Source organism: Stenella coeruleoalba (genome assembly GCF_951394435.1).
Source record: "Stenella coeruleoalba genome assembly, chromosome: 15".
Lineage (NCBI taxonomy): Eukaryota > Metazoa > Chordata > Mammalia > Artiodactyla > Delphinidae > Stenella > Stenella coeruleoalba.
Window position 1 is genome coordinate 25,662,144 of NC_137161.1, and position 20,978 is coordinate 25,683,121.

The 20,978-nt window shown below is 45.7% G+C and overlaps 1 protein-coding gene across 1 annotated transcript; it reads left to right on the forward strand.

Annotated features, from left to right (window-relative positions):
* Positions 1-928: 928 nt before the first annotated feature.
* On the forward strand, positions 929-20,766 carry SUN5 (Sad1 and UNC84 domain containing 5; the record flags this gene model as incomplete). The annotated part of the gene is given in 15 exon segments (XM_079944622.1): positions 929-947; positions 2,685-2,716; positions 2,720-2,786; positions 2,789-2,809; positions 2,940-3,008; positions 4,003-4,069; positions 4,973-5,034; positions 8,926-8,975; positions 10,254-10,288; positions 10,880-10,988; positions 17,074-17,152; positions 18,106-18,221; positions 18,792-18,959; positions 19,477-19,563; positions 20,635-20,766. Coding segments are annotated over 15 exon segments (1,113 nt in total).
* Between the last annotated feature and the right edge of the window lie 212 nt (positions 20,767-20,978).

A 20,978-nucleotide genomic window follows, 5' to 3' on the forward strand; every position in this document is an offset into this window, starting at 1 on the left:
GGAAGAAGTGAATTCATTTTTAGCTCCACAATCCAAATAGGCTCTTCACAGGCAGGACTGACTGGAAAACCACAGCCTTCTGTATGCTTTTCTTTTTCACCAGTAAAAAGTAGAACTTTATTAAGACAACAACACATAAACATCATTTTGTATTATGTAAAATACAAAACACCAAGGAGAAGCTCGACATTACAGAATAAATTCATGTACAGCCTAAGAATGTGGGAAGATTGGGGCAGAAAGGGGCCTGGGAGCAAGAAAAAGCATGGTCTGGATATTGGCATGCCAGGTCTCTCCCCTGTCCAGCCCCAGAATCCCTGGCATGGCCCTTCCTTTCTTGAGACCTCAATTTCTCCATCTTTAAAGTGGAAAGTTGGTCAGAATGGGTTCCTCCAAGGGGAAGTTCCAGGGCCAAGCTAGAGACTGGGCTGACCATCCCCACCTGCTCTGTGAGGTCACAGTGCCAACAGCTCCCCTTGACCCAGGGAAGATTCCACATGGCACCTTCCAGGGAACGCTAGGAGGCGGCAGCAGGAGTAGCCATTTCCTCCTCACTGACTCCCAGAGAGCCCTGCCACCAATTCCCCATCCTAGAGAAGGACATCGATGCCCCGGTCCTCAAGGAGCCCCGGGAACTCATGTGACCCACGCAGAAATGTCCCCAAGGAGGTCAGATCCAGGAGGTGAGGACAGCATCCCCTCCCTCTGCCCAGCCCTTGACAGTTTACAAAATGCTGCCCCTCAGCCTTTTCATGGAAGCCAGCGGGCATTACCAGCTGCGCCTACAGATGCAGCACCTGAGGTCAGAGAGATTAGACAGTGGCTTTCCTAAAGTCTCCCAGTCAGGAAGTAGTGGAGTGGTTATCTTTTCAGCACGTGTTTACTGAGCACCTTCTGTGTGCTAGGCACTGGGCAGAGTGCTGGGAGCATGGCGTCGCACCAGATGGGTGTGGTCCCTGCCCCTGTGGCGCTCACGTGAGGGAGACAGATAGTAAGTGAGAAAACACACATCTCTGCCATCTTTATCTGTAGGAGACCTCTGGCTGCAGGTGATGGAAATTCCAGCTCAAAATGATGCCTACGTCTGGGCCCCCAGAACAGGTGTATATCCCAAGAGGGTGTACAAAACAGTTCACTGGGGTAAGGGGAAAAATTATTAGAACTTCAGTGTGTATTTTCCTTTAGCTCATCCTCTTTTAATTTATATTCCTCAGGCAGGTATAAATAAAGCTTGTACATTTGAAAGGGCAAATAATATATCAGCACACTTGTAGATATATATATATATATATATATATATATATATATATATATAGCTATACATATATATATATAAATAACATTGGGAGTATAACAAAAAATGATGTTTGGAGACCATTACATCAAGAAATAAAGAAAATATGTATACGTATAGCTGATTCACTTTTCTGCATAGTAGAAACTAACACGACATTGTAAAGCAACTACACTCCAATAAAAATTTTAAAAAAAGAAAAGAAAGAAAAATGTACAACACAGGGAATATAGCTAATATTTTATAATAACTATAAATGGACTATAACCTTTAAAAATTGTGAATCACTGTACTGTACACCTGTAACTTATAAAATATTGTACAACTGTATTTCAATTAAAAAATTTTTAAAGGAATAAAGAAAATTTATCTCACATATTCAAAGGTCCCAAGATATGGGTGGCTCCAGAGCACATTAATTCTGAGGTTCTGCAGTGCCAGCCAAGATGCAGGTTCCTGCCATCTTTTTTTTTTTTTAAGTTTATTTATTTATTTATGGCTGTGTTGGGTCTTCGTTGCTTTGCGCGGGCTTTCTCTAGTTGCGGCGAGTGGGAGCTACTCTTCGTTGTAGTGCGTGGGCTTCTCATTGCAGTGGCTTCTCTTGCTGTGGAGCACAAGCTCTAGGCGCGCAGGCTTCAGTAGTTGTGGCCCGTGGGCTCAGTAGCTGTGGTGCCTGGGCTTCAGTAATTGTGGCTCATGGGCTCTAGAGTGCAGGCTCAGTAGTTGTGGCACACGGGCTTAGTTGCTCCGTGGCATGTGGGATCTTCCCGAACCGGGGCATGAACCCGTGTCCCCTGCATCGGCAGACGGACTCTCAACCACTGCACCACCAGGGAAGTCCCTCCTGCCATCTTTTTGCTCTCCCTTTTGGCCTCCGCTCATGGTCACAAGATGGCTACCACTGTCCCAGGGGTCACACAGAAGCATGGTCATATAGGGTGGAAGGAGAGTGGGTATTGCATCCTGTAGGTATCAGCTTAGCAGTGAGAAAACTTTTCCCCCAAGTCCCAGACCCCTGTATCCACCCCCACACCTCACCCCTGCAGACTTCCCCATCCTTGTGCCAACAGCAAGGGGACTGAGAATACAACAGGCTGAGACCAATCAGGACCATCTAAATCACTCGGGGGAGAAGGGGACAAGGGACCAAAACCAGCCTTCTGCCAGTAAGAGGAGGGAGTGGTTTTTGGAAGACTGCCATAGCAAACTGAGTCCTTTCCTCTAAAGAGACCTGCATCGGGGGGGTCAGCCAGACCTGGGTCTCTCCCTGATTCGCAGTCCTGTGTTCTTGAGCAAACTTTTCTACAATTCAGTTTCTCCATCTAGAAAATGGGGACTCCACACTCCTTGTAAGTTGTAAAAATGCAATTGTGAATCTTGTTGTTGCCAGGGTCACCCAACGAGGCCGGAACACCCGCAGGATGACAGAGGAGGATTTGTCAAACACAAGTGAGAAGGGAGGGGAGAGGGGATCCCAGGGTCATTGTGGGCAGTGAGGGGCTGAGGCTCAAAGATGTCAAATGGACAACCCAGGGTCACCCAGCAAGGGGAGGGGCAGGGCAGGGGGCAGGGATGCTCCCCCGGTGTCTGCAGGCACCATATCCCAGAGGCTGGCAGTGACATGACAGCCCTGTGCTCTCTGCAGGTGACACCTTCCTGTTGCCTATCCACATCAATGCCTCAGGCCTGACCCAGTGCATGCTGGGATGTATGTGTACGTATACACAGAAGAGCTGCCTGGGCCATCAACATGGGCCTGGGAAGAGGGCCCAGCCTCAAGTCAGGCTGCAGGTTGAGCTCTGGGGGTCTTCCCTTCAGAGGTGTCAGGGGTGTCATTCCAGCGAGGCTCTCTGACGGTTGGAGAGAGGGACTAAAAGAGAGACTTGCTGTCTGGAGGAGAAGCTAACTGCCAGGCCTTTTCTACTCTGCCACCAGGCTGGCCTCTGAAGTCATGGGAATGATTTGATGCAACTCACCCTCACTTCAAGGACATGGTTCTGACCACACCCTAAAGATCAGTCTTCTATGTTCATCCAGCCACACTTCCACTATTCATCCACTCAGTCATGTATCCAACCATCTGTTCACATATCCACCTTCTGGGATATCCATGTATCCCATTAGTTCATCCACCCCTCCAGTCCGTTCACTGAGTCATCCATCAATTCACCCACACCTTTATTTGTTAATATTCATATCCATCCAGTCATCAACCCATTCACCCTTCTAACCCCCCTCTCATTCTCCCATCCTCATTCATCTTCCTATTCATCTATCTTCCAAGCCGTTCTCTTACCCATTCTTCCATTTATCCATGCATCCTTCCACCTATTCATCCATCCTGAACCCCTACTTTTTGCCTAGCTCCCCAATGCGGGGCAATGCTAGGCACCCGGGGATGAACCAGACAAGGACTCTTCTACTGAGAAGCTCTCAGTGTCTGGGAATGGACATTAGCAAGGACATCTCAGACTTTTCATGTGCCTGAGTCACTTTTAAGTGTTTATTAACCACCGGTTGCTAGCGGGTTTACTATAGTTCCAGTACTCACTCCAAGCTGGTGCTTACCCATAAGTAGAGCAAAGGACTGTCCTGGGCTCGAATGGCAAATTGAGAGGGTCTCCCAACAACAGGGTCTCACCCCTGTGAGTTGTTGCAGGATAAGAATGAGGGTGCAGCTACTCACTGCTTCCCTGTCTTCTCCACAGCCTGGATCAGCCGCCTGGCTTGCTTCCTGAGGACTCAGGCCCACCAGGTTCTGTTCAACACCTGCAGGTGAGCAAGGGCAGGTGAGGGGAGGGTTATGGGGACTGGAACCGTGCACTGGTGACCATGGCAGCCCCGTCACTGGTTTGGACCTCCCCTCAGATAAGCTATCTCAAACCTGGTTTTTATCACATCGCCTCACCCCAGACCCCAGTGTGGCTCCCCATCGCTCCAGCACATCAGCCTGTAGCCCTCTGAAATCTTGTCCCTCCCTTTCTTTCCAAGCTCCTCTTATTCTGTTTTCTGCTGTGGATCCATTGGGCCAGCAATGGGCCAGCTAGGATTCTCACTCCCTGGACCCACTATTCCTCTTCCCACCTCCATACCTTTGTACAGGCCGCTCTTCCCGCCTGCAATGCCTGTCCCATTCTTTCCCTTTCTGTTCCCTGCCCATGCAAATGCCTCTAAATTCCTGCAAGAGTTTTCCACTTCATTCGTTCATTTAAAGTTTATATTCTAAACGCTTCCTTAATGCCTACTCTGGGCCCAACCTGGCCTCCATCACTCATGAGCTCTCAGTTGGGTGGGGCAGGCAGACACCAAAAACAGTGCCAAGCTGGGAGTGTTGACTCTGGAGGTTGTAGGCAGAGGGGACATTTGAACAAAACCCTGAAGGGTGCATTTCCCGGGAGAGAAGAAGGGAGGGGACAAACAGTATGTAGATGGAGGGAGTGAGAAGGACATGGGTGACCACTGTGAGCTGATCTCTGATGGCCCCAGATACTGAGGTAAGAGCTTTCTTTCCTCTGAGATGCTGTGGAGCCACAGAATATGGCCAGCATTAGGGAGAGAGTGTCATTGCCCAGAAAGGAACCTGTCTCTTGGGGTGGGAATGGGGCAAGAGCCAGGCTAAGACTTACTAGGCTGTGCAAAGCCCTACCTCGCCTTGACCACTGCTTCTCTGTCTTCCAGATGCAATCTGTCCCTCTGCAAGCTCATGGGAAAGACAGGTGTTCTGATCCTCTGTGCTTTTGGTGTGTATCCAAAGCCCTGCCCCATCCCAGGTGGAGGTATCCCTGGGCTCTTGCCCATCCTGGGAAGGGAAAGAGTGAGGGCTCTGGCACTGACTACGTGACACTGGGTCAGACACTGCCCCTCTAGGAGCCTCAGTTTCCTCATCTGACTAATCAGTGTTGCTCAGAAGATTAAATGAAACAATGACCAAGAAAATTTTTTGAAAGCTAAGAAAAACTTTGAAAACTGTAAAGCTCTCCCCAGACCATGTTATGATAATCATTTCTCTCTCTCTCTCTCTCTGGGTCTCTATGGCTTCCTACCAGACACCACCACCACCACCGCATCACAGCTTTGCTTTTTCAAGCAAAGGAATCTCCTCCTTCCACTTAAGGGCACCACGGGGTTTGGAGCGGGGGGAGAATTTCCTAGGAAATTAGAAATTCCTAGGCAACATAACCCAACAGATAAGATTCTTTTAAATAGCTTTATTAAGGTTATTAAGGATATCATAAATAACCCCATTTTTAAGTGTATAATACAGCAGTTTTTAGTATATTCACAAAGTAGTGCACCCATCACTACTAACAAATTCCAGTATTTTCACTGCCCCCGAAAGAAACTTCCCAGTCCCTGGCAGCCATTCCCCATGCCCCCTCCCCTTCGACCTAGGCAACCACTAATCTATTTTCTGACTCTATGGACTTGCCTATTCTGGACATTTCATATAAATAGAATCATACAATATGTTGTCTTTTGGTTCCTTTCACTTACAGTGTTTTCAAAGTTCATCCATTTTGTAGCATACGTAAGCATTTCATTCCTTTTTATGGCTGAAAGTCCATTGTATGGGTAAGCCACATTTTGTTTATCCATCCATCAACTGATAGACATTAGGGTTGTTTCTACTTTTTGGCTGCTATTAATAAAGTTGCTATGAACATTCCTGTAATATTTTTGCATGGACACGTGTTCGCAATTTTATTGGGTATATACCTAGGTGTAGAATTGCTGGATTACTCTTACTATCTGAGGAATTGCCAAACTTCTCTTCCAAATGGCTGCACCATTTACATTCCCACCAGCAATGTGTGAGGGTTCCAATCATTATTTTTTTTACATCTTTATTGGAGTATAATTGCTTTACAATGGTGTGTTAGTTTCTGCTGTATAACAAAGTGAATCAGCAATACATATACATACATCCCCATATCTCCTCCCTCTTGTGTCTCCCTCCCACCTTCCCCATCCCACTCCTCTAAGTGGACACTAAGCACTGAGCTGATCTCCCTTCCAATCATTATTGTCTGTCTTTTATCAGCCATCCTAGGTCATGAGAAGTGATATCTCATTATGGTTCTTACTTCATGTCCCTAATGACTAATGATGTTAAGCATCTTTCCTTGTGCTTATTGGCCATTTGTATATCTTTGGAGAAAGGTCTATTCAGATCTTTGCCCATTTTTAAATTAGATTGTTTGACTTTTTATTCTTGAGTTCTAAAAATTCCTTATTAGTCAGGATTCAAGTCCCTTATCAGATATATGATTTGCAAATATTTTCTCTTATTCTGTGGGTTGTCTTTCTTGATAAAGTCCTTTGATTAAGGCCAATTGTAAATTTTAATTAAGTCCAATTTATCTGTGTTTTCTTTTGTGATATGTGCTTTTGGTGTCATATCTAAGAAACCATTGTCTAGCCCAAAGTGATGAGGATTTACTCCCATGTTTTCTTCTAAAATTTTTATTGTTTTAGCCCTTACATTTAGGTCCATGGTTCATTTTTTAGTTAATTTTTGTATATGGTGTGAGGTAAGGGTCCAACCTTATTCTTTTGAAGTAGATATACAATTGTACCAGCACCATTTATTGAAAAGACTTCTTTTCTCCATTAAATTGTCTGGTACTCTTACTGAAAATCAATTGACCATAAATATGAGGGTTTATTTCTGTACTCTCAGTCTATGCTATTGACCTATATGTCTATCTGTTTGCTAGTACTACCCTGGATTGGTTGCTTCACAGTAAGTTTTGAAATCTAGAAATTGTTTTGGCTATTGTGGGTCCCTTACATTAAAATATGAATTTTAGGATCAACTTTTCCATTTCTACAAAAGAGGCCATTGGGGTTTTCACAGGGATTGCATTGATCCACACATGAATATGGGGAGTAGTGTCACCTGAACAATGTTAAGTCTTCCAATCTATGAACATTGGGCTGTCTTTCCATTATTGATGAATAACTCTATGCCTCCTTTAATTCTTTCAATGATGTTTTGTAGTTTTCAGAGTGAAAATTTTGTACTTCTTTTGTTAAATTTATTCCTAAGTATTTTATTCTTTGACATTCTGTTATAGATGGAATTGTTTTCTTAATGTCATTTTCAGATTGTTCATTGCTAGTGTTTAGAAATACAGTATCCTCAGGGGGACTGGTTCCAGGAACCCCTGTATATACCAAAGTCTGCAGATGTTCAAATCCCTTATATAAATTCATGTGGTACAATGAATACAGTCAGCCCTCCTTACTTGCAGGTTTTGCATCCCCAGATTTGACCAACTGCAGATGGAAATTTCGATCAGCAGTTGGTTGAATCTGCAGATGTGAAACCCCCCAACATGGAGAGCTGAAGGTATATTTATTGAAAAAAATCTGTATGTAAGTGAACTCCACAGTTCAACTCCTTGTTGTCAAGGATCAACTGTACAATTGATTTTTGTGTACTGATCTTGTATCCTGCAACCTTGCCAAATTCATGTGTTACTGCTGACACTGGGCAAGACACCAGTCTTGTATACTTTAGGATCTCTATATGCAACATCATGTCATCTGCCTTTTATTTCTTTTTCTTGGCTAATTGACCTGGCTATAATCTCCAGGATAATGTTAAATAGAAATGGCAAGAGCAGGGAATTCCCTGGTGGTCCAGTGGTTAGGACTCATTGGTTTCACTGCCAGGGTCCGGTTTCAATCCCTAGTCTGGGAACTAAGATCCCACAAGCTGCACGGTGCTGTCAAAAGAAAGGGAGGAAGGAAGGAAGGAAGGAAGGAAGGAAGGGAGGGAGGGAGGGAGGGAGGGAGGGAGGGAGGGAGGAAGATGAAAGAAAGGAAAGAAAAACAGAAAGAAAGGAAGGAAGGAAGGAGGAAGGAAGGAAAGAAGGAAGGAAGATGAAAGAAAGAAAGAAGGAAGGAAAGAGAAAGAAAGGAAGGAAGGAAGGAGGAAGGAAGGAGGAAGGAAGGAGAGAAGGAAGATGAACGAAAGAAGGAAAGAAAGAAAAAGAAAGCGAGAAAAAGAAAGAAAGAAAGAAAGAAAGAAAGAAAGAAAGAAAGAAAGGAAGGAAGGAAGGAAGGAAGGAAGGAAGAAAGGAAGGAAGGAAGGAAGGAAGGAAGGAAGAAAAAGAAAACTGGCAAGAGCAGACCTCCGGTCTTTCACCATTAAGTATGATGTTAACTGTGGGTTTTCATAAATGGCCTTCTTCAGACTGAGAAAGCTCCATTCTATTCCTGGTTTGTTGAGTGTTTTATCATGAACAACCAATGGGTTTTACAAGCTTTTAATAATGGCTTGAATAATGAGATTTCAGGCAGCACAGATATCATAAAATGCAGGGGAGACCACACCCCCTTTTCTTCTGTCAATTATCCCCAGTAAGATTGAGACAGGAGAGAGAGAGGAGACAGATTATTTGGTTTATGGGAGACACTTTGCATATATGATATCATTCAATCATGAAGTGCATATGACTGCTATTCCCATTTTACAGAGGAGGAAACGGAAGTGTAGAGAGATTAAGTAACTTCTCCCAAATGCTAGTAAGTGGCAAGGCTGGGATTTGAATCCAGATGGCTTCACTCCAGAGCTCTTAACCTTTCACCTTAAATGGCTCATTCTCATTCCCCCATCCCCACAGGATTCTGGATGTTTTCTATGCACTTGCTGTCCAAAATGGATGTCTGGCAGGTGAGTGTGTGCTCTCTTCAGGCCCCACCACTGACTGGCCTCACCCCAGCCAGTCAATGTCGCCTTCATAAGCTCCTTTCACTCTTAGGGTCACAACTGGACCCTACTCAGTTCCTGACTCATTCCAGCTCCAAATCTCTGCCTTTGCCATGCCACCCACCTGGAACCCATTTCTCCTGCCAAAATGTGACTTTTGAGGACCAGAGGCATAGTTCCTCCTCCAGGACGCCTCTCCTGTCACTCATTCCCAGAAGTGACCCATCTCTTCTTTGTCAAGGCCCCCACCTAGAGTGGGATGGTGAGGCCAGGGAACACATTTCTCTCTATTCAAGGCAGTTTGTTCTTCTGCTTAACTGAGATGAGACCATTTGCTTTGTGGTTCCTGGAGAAGAAGGAGGAGGAAACCAATGGCCAGAGCTCCCTGTCTAAGGACAGAAAAGAGCCCTAGAGAGAAAGGGGATCTGATGGGCCTGTCCTTCCCTCTGCTCTTCTCCCCTCATGAACTTCATCATATATATGCTTCAAGATCCAGCTAAAATGTCACCTCCTCCAGGAACACCTAAGCAGAGGTAGTCACATTCCCCTCTCCCACAATTTTCTGTAAACATAAATGCAATTTTTTGGTAATAACTATTTCCCCAACTGTATTAGGAGTCCTTGAAGGCAGAGCCAGGTCTGATTCATTCCAGCAATGTCCACCTCAATGCCAGGCACAGGGTGGACACGATCAACGCTGGATGTCTTGATGGCCAGATGGGAATGTGAATGGATGGGGGATGGAAGTAATGGATGTAGGGATGGGGGGGGGGGAAATGGATGGATGAATGGAAGAGTGTACAGATGAGAGAGTGGATGGATGGGAGGGCAGATGGGATAGCCTGAGTAAATGGACAGATGGATGAATAGATAGTTGAGTGGGATGGTAGATAGATGGGAGGGTAGAGGGATGCATGCGTGCATGGACTGATGAGACGGTCAATGGATAAGGTAAGGCAGATGGATAGGAGGGTAGATGGATAAGAAAGATTGGATAAATGGAGGAGCAGATGGATGGGAAAGGGTGGATGGAAGTGTATGTGGATGGATGAATGAAAAGAAGGGTAAATTGGATTTTGAATGTATGGCAGGTGGATGGGTGGGTCGGTGGGTGGAAGAATAAATAGGAAAGTGGATGAGTGGATGGATTTATGGTTGTGGGAGGATGGATGGATGAAACTCTATTGGGCCCAGATTAGGTCATCTGAAGAAGATCCCTTGCTTTCCTCAACACCCCACCAGGATGAGAGCATAAATGGTCCACTGCAGAGACTGAGGTAAGAAGAGTCTGCTAAATAGTCCTATTATCACCTAAAAACCAGAGCTATAGCCAGGACCTGAGACGTATTGGCTAAGAATGTGAGCTCTGCCAGAAAACCTGGGTTTAAATCCCAGCTTCCATACTTCCTACCTGGCTAAACTTATGCAAGTCACGTCACATCTCTGGGCCTTTGATTCCCCATTTATGAGTGAGGTGTAACATCCACCTTGTTCTAGGTAATTATGGGTATTCAAGAAGATGTAAACTGTCTTGAATAGTTCCTGGCCCATAGTTAGTGCTCAGCAAATAAGAAATTTTAACCAACAAGATACCACCTGGTGGCAGCATCCTTAAATGCAGACAAAATACTCAAATATTTAGAAGGAATGAGATGGGTTTAAGGATAGTTGGATAGTCCAAGCAGAAGGAAGAGCATGAGTAATATTTTAGAGGTAAGAACTTTCTGGGTAGGTTCAGGGATGGGCCCATGAGAGTGGAAAAATGTGAAGCTAGTTCTTTGTGGGCTGACTGGCAAAGGTAGAAGCTGAAGGTAATAGCAGCATCATCACAAACTGGTCAGTCCATATTCTCACTCCTTCCTCATAAGGATGTACCAAGAAAAGGTGCAACATCATGCTGGGGAAATCCAGGACCTCCGAGGTAACTTGAATCAGCTCATTGCCAAGCTCCAGAAGATGGAAGCCATGTCAGATGAGGTGAGATGCTGGCCATTCTGCCCCAAACACCTGACCTCTCTGTTTGATGCCCCACTCCTCATATCCCAAGTTTTGGTGGAGTATACCCCACAATAATTTCCTGGGAAAGAGCAAAATAAGAAGTATATTATTTTTTTAAGAACTTGCGTGTTTGAAAACATCTTTACTCTACTCTTGCACTTGATTGATAGTTTGGCTGGGAATAGAATCCTAGATGGGAAATTTTCCCCTGAGGATTTTGAAAGACGTCCACTATTGTGTTCTATTTTATACTGTTGCTTTAGAGAAGTTTAATGTCACTCTTATTATTCATCCTTTGAGTGTGATCTGTTTTCATTCCTGAGAGTTTGTAGGATATTCTTTTTACCTCCAGTGTTCTATATTTAATCTGCTTGGGGGGTTGCTGAAATTATTGACTCTCTGGGTTGATTTTTTTTCAATAGTTTAGGAAAATTCTTAGCTATTATTTCTTAAAATATTGTTTCTACCCCATTATCTTCTTAAAATATTGTTTCTACCCCATTATCTATCTCCTCTCCTGGGACTCCAATTACATCTATGCTAAACTTTAGAGTGCTTTCCACATAATTCCTATATTATTACCTGGTTTGCTTGTTTTTTCATTCTTTTTCTCTATGTGCTTAAGTTTTGATACTTCCTCTTCGTATTTCTTCAGGTTAACTAATAATCCTGTAGTCTGTTCTGTCCAATCTACTCAAAACTTTCCATTAAGTTCTTAATTTCATATATTGTATTGTTTAGTTCTAGAATATATATTTGATTCTTTTTCATAGATTTTAATTCTATGGTGAAATTCTCCATCATTTCATCTATGCTGTCCGTCTTTTCCCTTATTTTATTTAACATACTGGTCACAATTATTTTTAAATCCTTGTCTGCTAAATCTAATATCTGGATCATCTATGGTATCCTATTTTCCGTTTTTTCTTTGGAGTATCAATCTTATGGTCTTGCCTTTTCATGTCTGGTAATTTTTTAGTGTTTTCTGGACATTGTTTACAAAAGAACTAGATGCTCCAGATAATTATAATTTCAAACAGGGAGAGTTCCCCCTTTTCTTTGTAAGGAAGATGAAGTATACTGATCACTTCTATGTAAACATGCATTGAACTGGTTCAGACCTGGATTGCAATTTTTATAGGATTTAGTCAGAGGTTTTCAGTTTAACCCTCTAGCCTCCTGCCCGTGCAGTTTCAAAAATTGGTAAATTTTTTTTTTTTTTTTTGGCTGTGCTGGGTCTTCGTTGCGGTGTGCGAGCTTCTAATTGTGGTGGCTTCTCTTGTTGCGAAGCTCGAGCTCTAGGCTTGCGGGCTTCAGTAGTTGTGGTGGGCGGGCTCAGTTGTTGTGGCTCGTGGGCTCTAGAGTGCAGGCCCAGTAGTTGTGGTGCACGGGCTTAGTTGCTCCATGGCACGTGGGATCTTCCGGACCACGGATCAAACCCATGTCCCCTGCGTTGGCAAACAGATTCCTAACCACTGCACCACCAGGGAAGTCCTGGTAAATGTCTTGATGGGAAAGACTGCCATGTGTTTGAGGCCTCTTGAGTTTCCAATTTTTTTTAATTTATTTTATTGAAATATAGCTGATTTTCAATGTTGTGTTAATTTCTGCTATACAGCAAAGTGATTCAGTCATACATACATATATATTCTTTCTCATACTTTTCCATTATGGTTTACCACAGGATATCAATTATAGCTCCCCGTGCTATACAGTAGGACCTTGTTGTTTATCCATTCTATATATAATGGTTTGCATCTGCTAGTCCCAAATTCCCAGTCCATCCCTCCCCCACCTCCCCTCCCCTGTGGCAACCACAAGTCTGTTCTCTATGTCTGTGAGTCTGTTTCTGTTTTGTAAATAAGTTCATTCATGTCATATTTTAGATTACACATATAAGTGATATCATATAGTATTTGTCCTTCTCTTTCTGACATACTTCACTTAGTATGATCATCTCTAGGTCCATCCATGTTGCCACAAATGGCATTATTTCATTCTTTTTTATGGCTGAGTTGTCTTCCACTTTATATATGTATATGTACCACACCTTCTTTATTCATCTGTTGATGGCCATTTAGGTTGTTTCCATGTCTTGGCTATTGTGAATAGTGCTTCAATGAATATTGGGTGCATGTATCTTTTCGAATTATACTTTTGTTTGGATACATGTCTAGGAGTGGGATTGTAGGATCATATGGCAACTCTATTTTTAGCTTTTTGAGGAACCTCCATACTGTTTTCCATAGTGGCTGCACCAATTTACATTCCCACCAACAGTGTAAGAGGGTTCCTTTTTCTCTATACCCTCTCCAGCATTGGTTATTTGTAGAATTTTTAATGATGGTCATTCTGACTGGTATGAGGCAGTCCCTCGTTGTTTTGATTTGCATTTCTCTAATAATTAGCAATGTTGAGCATCTTTTCATGTGCCTGTTGGCCATCTGTATGTCTTCTTTGGCGAAATGTCTATTTAGGTCTTCTGCCCATTTTTGATTGGGCTGTTTGGTTTTTTATTATTGAGTTGTATGAGCTGTTTGTATATTTTGGAAATTGAGCCCTTGTTGGTCGCATCATTTGCAGATATTTTCTCCCAGTCTGTAGGTTGTCTTTTCATTTTGCGTCTATGTTTTCCTTTGCTGTACAGAAGCTCATAAGTTTGATTAGGTTCCATTTGTTTATTTTTGCTTTATTTTTTTGCCTTGGGAGACTGATCTAAGAAAAACAATTGGTACAATTTATGTCAGAGAATGTTTTGCCTATGTTCTCTTCTAAGAGTTTTATGGTATCATATCTTATATTTAAGTCTTTTAGCCATTTTGAGTTTATTTTTGTGTATGGTGAGAGGCTGTGTTCTGACTTCATTAATTTCATGTAGCTGTCCAGCTTTCCCAACACCACTTGCTGAAGAGACTGTCTTTTCTCCATTGTATCAATATATTCTCACCTTCTTTGTCAAAGATTAATTGACCATAGGTGGATGGATTTATTTCTGGGCTTTGAGTTTCCAATTTTGGATACAAAATCTCTGACCCCACTGGAAGCCTTACCTGCCAGGGTCAAGCTTGGATTCTCAGCCTCTAATTGTACCCATAATTGGTTTAGTGCCCTCAGGTAAGCACAGCTGTAGCTACTCAGTATTGATTTAGCATTTCTTCTAGGGCATGAGTTCTTACAGTGAGGCCCCTATTCCAGCAGCATCCGCATTAACTGGAAAAATGTTAACATTTTCAAATTAATGGGCCCCACCCAGACCTACCAAATCATATACTTTGATGATGGGAACCAACTGTCTATGTTTCAACAAGTCTTTCAGTGATTCTGGCATACAATAAGGAGAATCACTGTTCTAAGGCTTTAACCTCTTGCTTGTTTTGTTTTGAGGTCCACTTCCTCAGAGGGACTTTGTTTACTAAGGCTTGTGAGACCAGGAAGTTTTATTCTGCCTTTCAGAAGCTTTCAAAGTAGCCCTTTAGCTTCTTACATAGTCTTGGGGTTCAGTTAGCATCTAATGGAGGAAAGTGGTCATGGTCAAGGCTCCTCAAATCTCCAATTTTGTCTCACCCACTGTATGTAACTGTTAAAAACTTTGCTACTTTCTCTTTTACCAGTAGCAGCCCCTTGTCTGACCCAAACTCAGATCCTCAACCCATGCCCAGAATCATCAAATGCCCCAGGGATTTTTTTTAAGAATGTCAGCACATTTTAGAGTGGTTGTCCCCTCTCTAGAATTTTAGTCCTTCTGTTCCTGTTTCTTTCATAGCTCAGTGATGGTTTTAAAATATGATTTAGTAAACTATCTGGCTTTTTCTAGTTGTTTTTAGTGGGATCATTGGTTCTCTGTAACTTACTACATCTTACCTAGAAGCCCTACATCTTACCTTATAGCTGAAATGTCACAATAATATGCCTATGGGCTGGCCACACTTGGAACCCTTTTAATTTGGAAACATGTGTTCTTTAGTCCTAAGAAATGTTCTTTAAGAAAGACAAATATCATATGATATCACTTACATGTGGAATTTAAAATATGATAAAAATGGACTTATTTGCAAAACAGAAACAGACTCACAGACATAGAAGACAAACTTACGGTTTCCAAAGGGGAAAGGGGGGAGGGATAAATTAGAGGGCGAGTTTGGGATTAACATATACACACTACTATATGTGAAATAGATAAACAACAAGATCCTACTGTACAGCACAGGGAACTACATTCAACATCTTTTCCTATAATAGAAAAGAATTTGAAAAATATATAGATGTGTATAACTGAATCACTTTGCCGTACACCAGAATCTAACATAACAATGTAAATCAACTATACTTCAATTAAAAAAAAAAGAAATGTTCTTTAATCATGTGATTAAATCGATGATTTCCCCCTGGCCCTGGTTGCTCTATTCTCAGTTTTGAAACTACTCATTATGTGGATGTCAAACTCCTAAACTAATACTCTGGGATTTTTTTCCTTTCACCCCATTTTCCTCTCTTTATCTTTTTGCTCTACAGTTGAGAAAACATTGTCACTTTATCTACCAAACCTTCTACTGAATTTTTCATTTCTGCTAATGTATTCTGAATTCGTAACGGTTTCCTCTTTGTTCTCTCGGTGCTCCTTTTCATATTCTTATTTTCCTATTCTTATTTTATAGATGCAATATCTTTTCTTTTTTTATCTTTTTATGAGCAAAATCTCTTCTTACCTTTTGGAGTTCAGCTCTTACGTCTCTGTGCCTCAGTTTCCACATCAACGAAATAGAGTCATAATCACTGCCCTATAACACTCTAGCTATCATCTTAGTTACCACTGCTGCATGACAATCCAACCTAAAACACAGTCGTGCAAAACTACCATTCTATTATGTTCAGAGATTCTGTGGGTCAGGAATTCAGACAGGACCCAGCGGGGATGGTTTGTCACTGCTTCATGATGTCTGGGGCCTCAGCTGGGAAGACCTGAAGGCTAGGAGTGACCCAATAGCTGGGTCTGGAATCATCTGGAGGAATCTTTATTCACTTGTCTGGAGGTTGATGCTGGCTGTCAGCTGGGAACTCAGGGCTGTTGACTAAAGCACCCATAGTGGTCCCTTCGTATGGCACGGGCTTCCTCACAACACGGCAACTGGCTTTCAAGAGTGAGCGTCCCCAGAGAAGCAGGCGGTTCACCTTTTAGGACTGAGCCCACAAGTCGTACAGCATCACTCCTGCCATAGTCACAGGCCCATCCAGACCGATGGGGAGGGAACTGAAGTCCCACGTCTCCATGAGAAGGGTGTCAAAGCCACACTGAAGGAGGAGCGGGGAACGGGAGACATTTTTGCAGCCATTTTTAGAAAATACAATCTGTCACAGCTGTGAAGAGTCTAACAGAATAATAGCCAGTGATTACTGAGCACCGACTATGCTAAATGCTTTGCGGTCTTTCTCTGGCAACAGAGCATAGTGGTTGAGAGCCTGAACTCCAGAACCCAAGGTCCCGGGTCTGCCTCTTAACAGCTGTGTGACCCTGGACAAGTTACCCTTTTGTGCCTCAGGGTTCTCCTCCTTAAAATGGGGATGATAATAGTACATACCTCCTAGGGTTGCTGTGGGGGCATAAGAGTGACCACACGTGAAGCCGAAGACAGTCCTGGCATATAGTAGCGGCTTTGAGTCTCAGCTCTAATCCTTGCAAAAGTAGGAGGTGGACGCGATTATCAGCCCATCTTACAGACAAGAAAATCGAGACTCAGGGGGCGGTAAATAGCCCAAGGGCTCTTAGCAGGAAAGGTCTGACTCCAGCTCCCCTGCCCTTAACTTCACTGAGACCCCTGGTCCTGCGTGTGTGACATCCCATCACCGTGGGTGTGAAAATACTAAGTAACCCCATGGGTGGGATAGGGCTGGCCCTGGGCTTCCTCACAGCATAGCACTGGGCAGCCCTGTGTGTGGACCATGCAGGGGCAAGCAGGTAGGGACAAGAGGGAGTCCTGAAGGCACACATCACCTGGTGTGAACACACCTGTGGACCATGATCCGTAAGAACGCACCAGTGCACAGCTTGGGTTTTCTGCCTTCTCAGCAAAAAATGGCCCAGAAAATAATGAAGATGATCCAAGGAGATTACATTGAAAAGCCGGACTTTGCCCTGAAGTCGATAGGTGAGTGCCTCCCCCTGCCCCCCTCCCCCTCCCCCTTGCCCCACCAATCGGCCCACCTCCAGTTTCCTTAGAAACCCTTCAGAGGGTGATTTCAGTTCTGGTCTGGGGCACACCCTGCTGCTGGGAAGTTTGTCCTCAGAGCTAACCTCTGCCTCCCAGCTGGTCTCCTTGTTACAGTTTTCCGTTTTCTCCCATGGCAGCTGAGGTGGGGAGGGGAGGCCCTTCCCCAGCCCTCCCCCACCCATCATCCTCCAAATCCAGGGGTCAGCAGAGCTGTCCCTGCCCGGCTGGGGAGACTGACCACGGACCAATCACAGTTGGGAATCGTGCCTTGGAAAAATAAAGCCAGTGGCTGCAGTAGAGGGGTGGGAAGGAGGACGCTGGGTTGAGACCTGGTGAGTAGGGAAAAGCGTTCCAGACTAAGGGAACCGACGTGAAAGATGCCCCTGTGAGGGGCTGTGTGGAAAGCAGGGAGGTGGGCCGGCAGGGTGGGCTGCCCTGTGCAGACAGTACCAGCTCACGCAGGCACCCGCAGGCCCAAGGAGATGTAGGGTCAGAAAGTATCAGTCTAACTTCTCGGGCCCGGAGTTTCTTCCTCTGTGAAATGGGTATAATCATGGCCATAGTAATAAAAACCGGGTTATAGTAACTAGGCTGACGTAAGTGAGCAAGCACCTTACTTCGCACCAGGCGCTGCTGGAAAAACAGTTTGGTGTATTAACTCCTTGTAACCTCACAACAACCCTATGAAATGGATGCTATCATTACTACTATTATTGTTACTATTATTACTCCCATTTCCCAGAGGAGAACACTAAAGTCCAGAGAGCACCAATGACTCTTCCAAAGTGCTCCCCCGGCACATAGTGAGTCTCCCCTCCACCAGGCAGAAGCCAGGGCTGCTCAGCTGAGACACCTCTCCCCCCAACCCTGCACCATCACCTCCCATACAGGGGCATCCATCGACTACGAGCAAACGTCAGCCACATACAACCACGACAAGGCTCACTCTTACTGGAACTGGATCCGGCTGTGGAACTATGCACAGCCCCCGGACGTGATCCTTGAGGCAGGAGGAATGGCAGGACTTGGGGAGAGTGGTAGGGGTGTGGTCAGGGGCCTGGGGGCAGGAACTGAAGGCAGAGGTTGGAGCGAGAGTGCAGGGGGTGGGGGCCTGGGGCAGGGGTAGGAACAAGAGAGCGGGGTGCAGAGGCAGAGAAAGGGGGCAACTGATGGGGCGAGGGGGGGCTCTGGGGAAAAGTCAGGGAGCAAGGGCAAGAGGCGAGTGCAGACAGCAGGGACCCCTGGGGGTGCAGGCACAGGGGCAAGGACAGCCTGCTTTGGCACTGGAAAGGGCCCCTCCCCCAGCCCTCAAGTCTTGAGGGCAGGGAACCCTCAGGGCCCTGAGAAGGCCCCTGCCCTCGCTGCACTGGGCTGAGGGGAAGGCTTATCCTTGCTACCTATAGTCAGGGAATCTTCCTGGTGGTGATGGTACTCGAGCCAAGCTTTGTAGACAGGAAGGATCTGGCTCATCCAGGAGGGCCGATGAGGTCTAGGAACCCAGGGTGGGATGAGGAATCTGCTCTCCCCCACCCACCCACCCACCCAGCAAAGCCCTCATTGCATCTGCCACTTCTAGCCCAACATGACACCTGGCAACTGCTGGGCCTTCTCGGGTGACAGAGGCCAGGTGACCATCCAACTGGCCCAGAAGGTCTACCTGTCCAACCTGACACTGCAGCACATCCCCAAGACCATCTCACTGTCAGGCAGCCTGGACACTGCCCCCAAGGACTTCGTCATCTACGTGAGCATGCCCTGGCTGGGAGCGATGCTTAACTGAGGGAGGGGACAGCTCATAATGGCAGTATTCCAGGCACTGTGATAAACTGTCTGCACAATTCCCGAAGCCTGCAGGGGCTGGACCTTAAGGCTGGGAATGGCCAGGGTTGGGGTCAGATCACAGCCTTCAAGGAAAGGGGGTAAACAGTACTTTATTTCAACCCAAGCTTTTCAGAGCCAATTTAGTCTTCAGAGACCATTAAGCCCCCATTTTACGGATAAGAAAACTGGAGATTCAGAGAAAGGGCAGGGAAACATCAAACCCTACAAGTCTATGGCAGAGTTAGAAGTGGACCCCTAACCTTCTGACTCCCAGTCCAATGCTCTTTCCTATTCATTACTCTGTGCTGCAATGGAACGGTGCCCAAAGAGGTAGGGAGCTCCCCATCCTGGGAGGTGTGCAAGTCTCGGCTGGGAGAAGGCAGCACCCTCTAGATGTCCTACCTGTGCCTGACACTTTCTTTGTGGCTCTGATTCTCCAGGGCATGGAAGTTTCCCCAAAGAAGGAGGTGTTCCTGGGAGCGTTCCAGTTTCAGCCAGAAAACATCATTCAGATGTTCCAGCTCCAGGTACCTGAGAAAAGCTGCCCACGTTGAGCACCTGATGAACACACACTGCATGCAGGGCTTTACCCAGGGGCCCCCACTTCATCTCCCAGCAGCCCGAGGAGGTGCAGAGTTGTCACTAGCCCACTGACAGATGAGGAAACTGAGGCCCAGAGTGATAGAGCTACTGCCCAGGGCCTAGGGTAGGACCCTGAGGAGACCTATTCGCTTCCATTTCCCTGACCTGCCCAGGATCCCTCCCGCTGTGGTTCCTCCCAGGGACAGCAGGTGTTGAGCAGGTGACCTGTCAGGCCAGGGTTGCTGGCCTCAAACTTAGAGTCTCCATACTGGGCGGCCACATGATCAGCACCTGGTCCAACCACAGGTGGGGAAGCTGAGGCCTGGAGGGGAGGGAGCTGGGGACAGAAGCAGGACCAGAGGGTGGCTGCTGGAATGGCCCTGAGGCTCAGTGGGATGTCTAGGCTTGGGAATCAGGCTAACCCTGACCCAAATCCTGACCCAACCAAACGTTCTCTGTGATCTCAGGCCATTCCCTTTCTCTCTGGGCCTCAGTTTCCCCTGGTGTAATTCCCTGGTAGGTTGAGACCATCCAGTGAGATCTCACAGGCCAAGGCCCCCTTTTGCACTGGGCTCCATCCCCTCTGGGGAGGGTGCAAAAAGGGGAGGGCAAAGCACTTACAGAGCACCTACTGTGTGCCAGGTGCCAGTAAGCCATCTGGCCCCAAGATCTCATTTCATGCTTACGGCAACCCTGAGAAGCAGATATTACCGCTCCCTCTTACAGACGGGGAACTGAAGCCCAGAGAGGCCGTGGTTTGCCCAGGGTCCCGGAGCACGTACGTACTGTGCTGGGACGCATTCCTCATCACAGTCTATCTGTCCTCTGGCCTCATCCCCTTCCATCCCAGCCCCTGAGTAGCAACTTACTGTGTGGCTTTGGGACATTCTGCTCTCTGAGCCTCAGTTTCCCCACCTGAGGAAATAGAGGGTTCCCTTTCTCTCCCGAACACTCCTCTGGACAGGCCGGGTGGGGGTCCTATGGCGAGCTGCCCCCCGTCTGTGACTCTTTTCTAGAACCACCCTCCCAGGACTTTTGGAGCAGTCAAGATGAAGATATCAAGCAACTGGGGGAACCCACGCTTCACCTGCCTATACCGAGTGCGTGTGCACGGCTCTGTGACCCCACCCAGAGAGCAGCCTAACTAGAGGCCCCACTCCGAGAGAGATTAAAGTTTATTCTTCACGCCCCCGGCCCAAGTCTGAGTGTCCTCTGGCCCCGAAAAGTGAGGGTGGGCTAGGGTTTGATGTCTGAAGCTCAGTTAGCAATTATCAATCATGTGCTGGGTACCCAGGCACCCTCACAGCAGCTCCATGAGTCCCCATTTCACAGATGGGGACAATGAAGTCTCCAAGCAAAA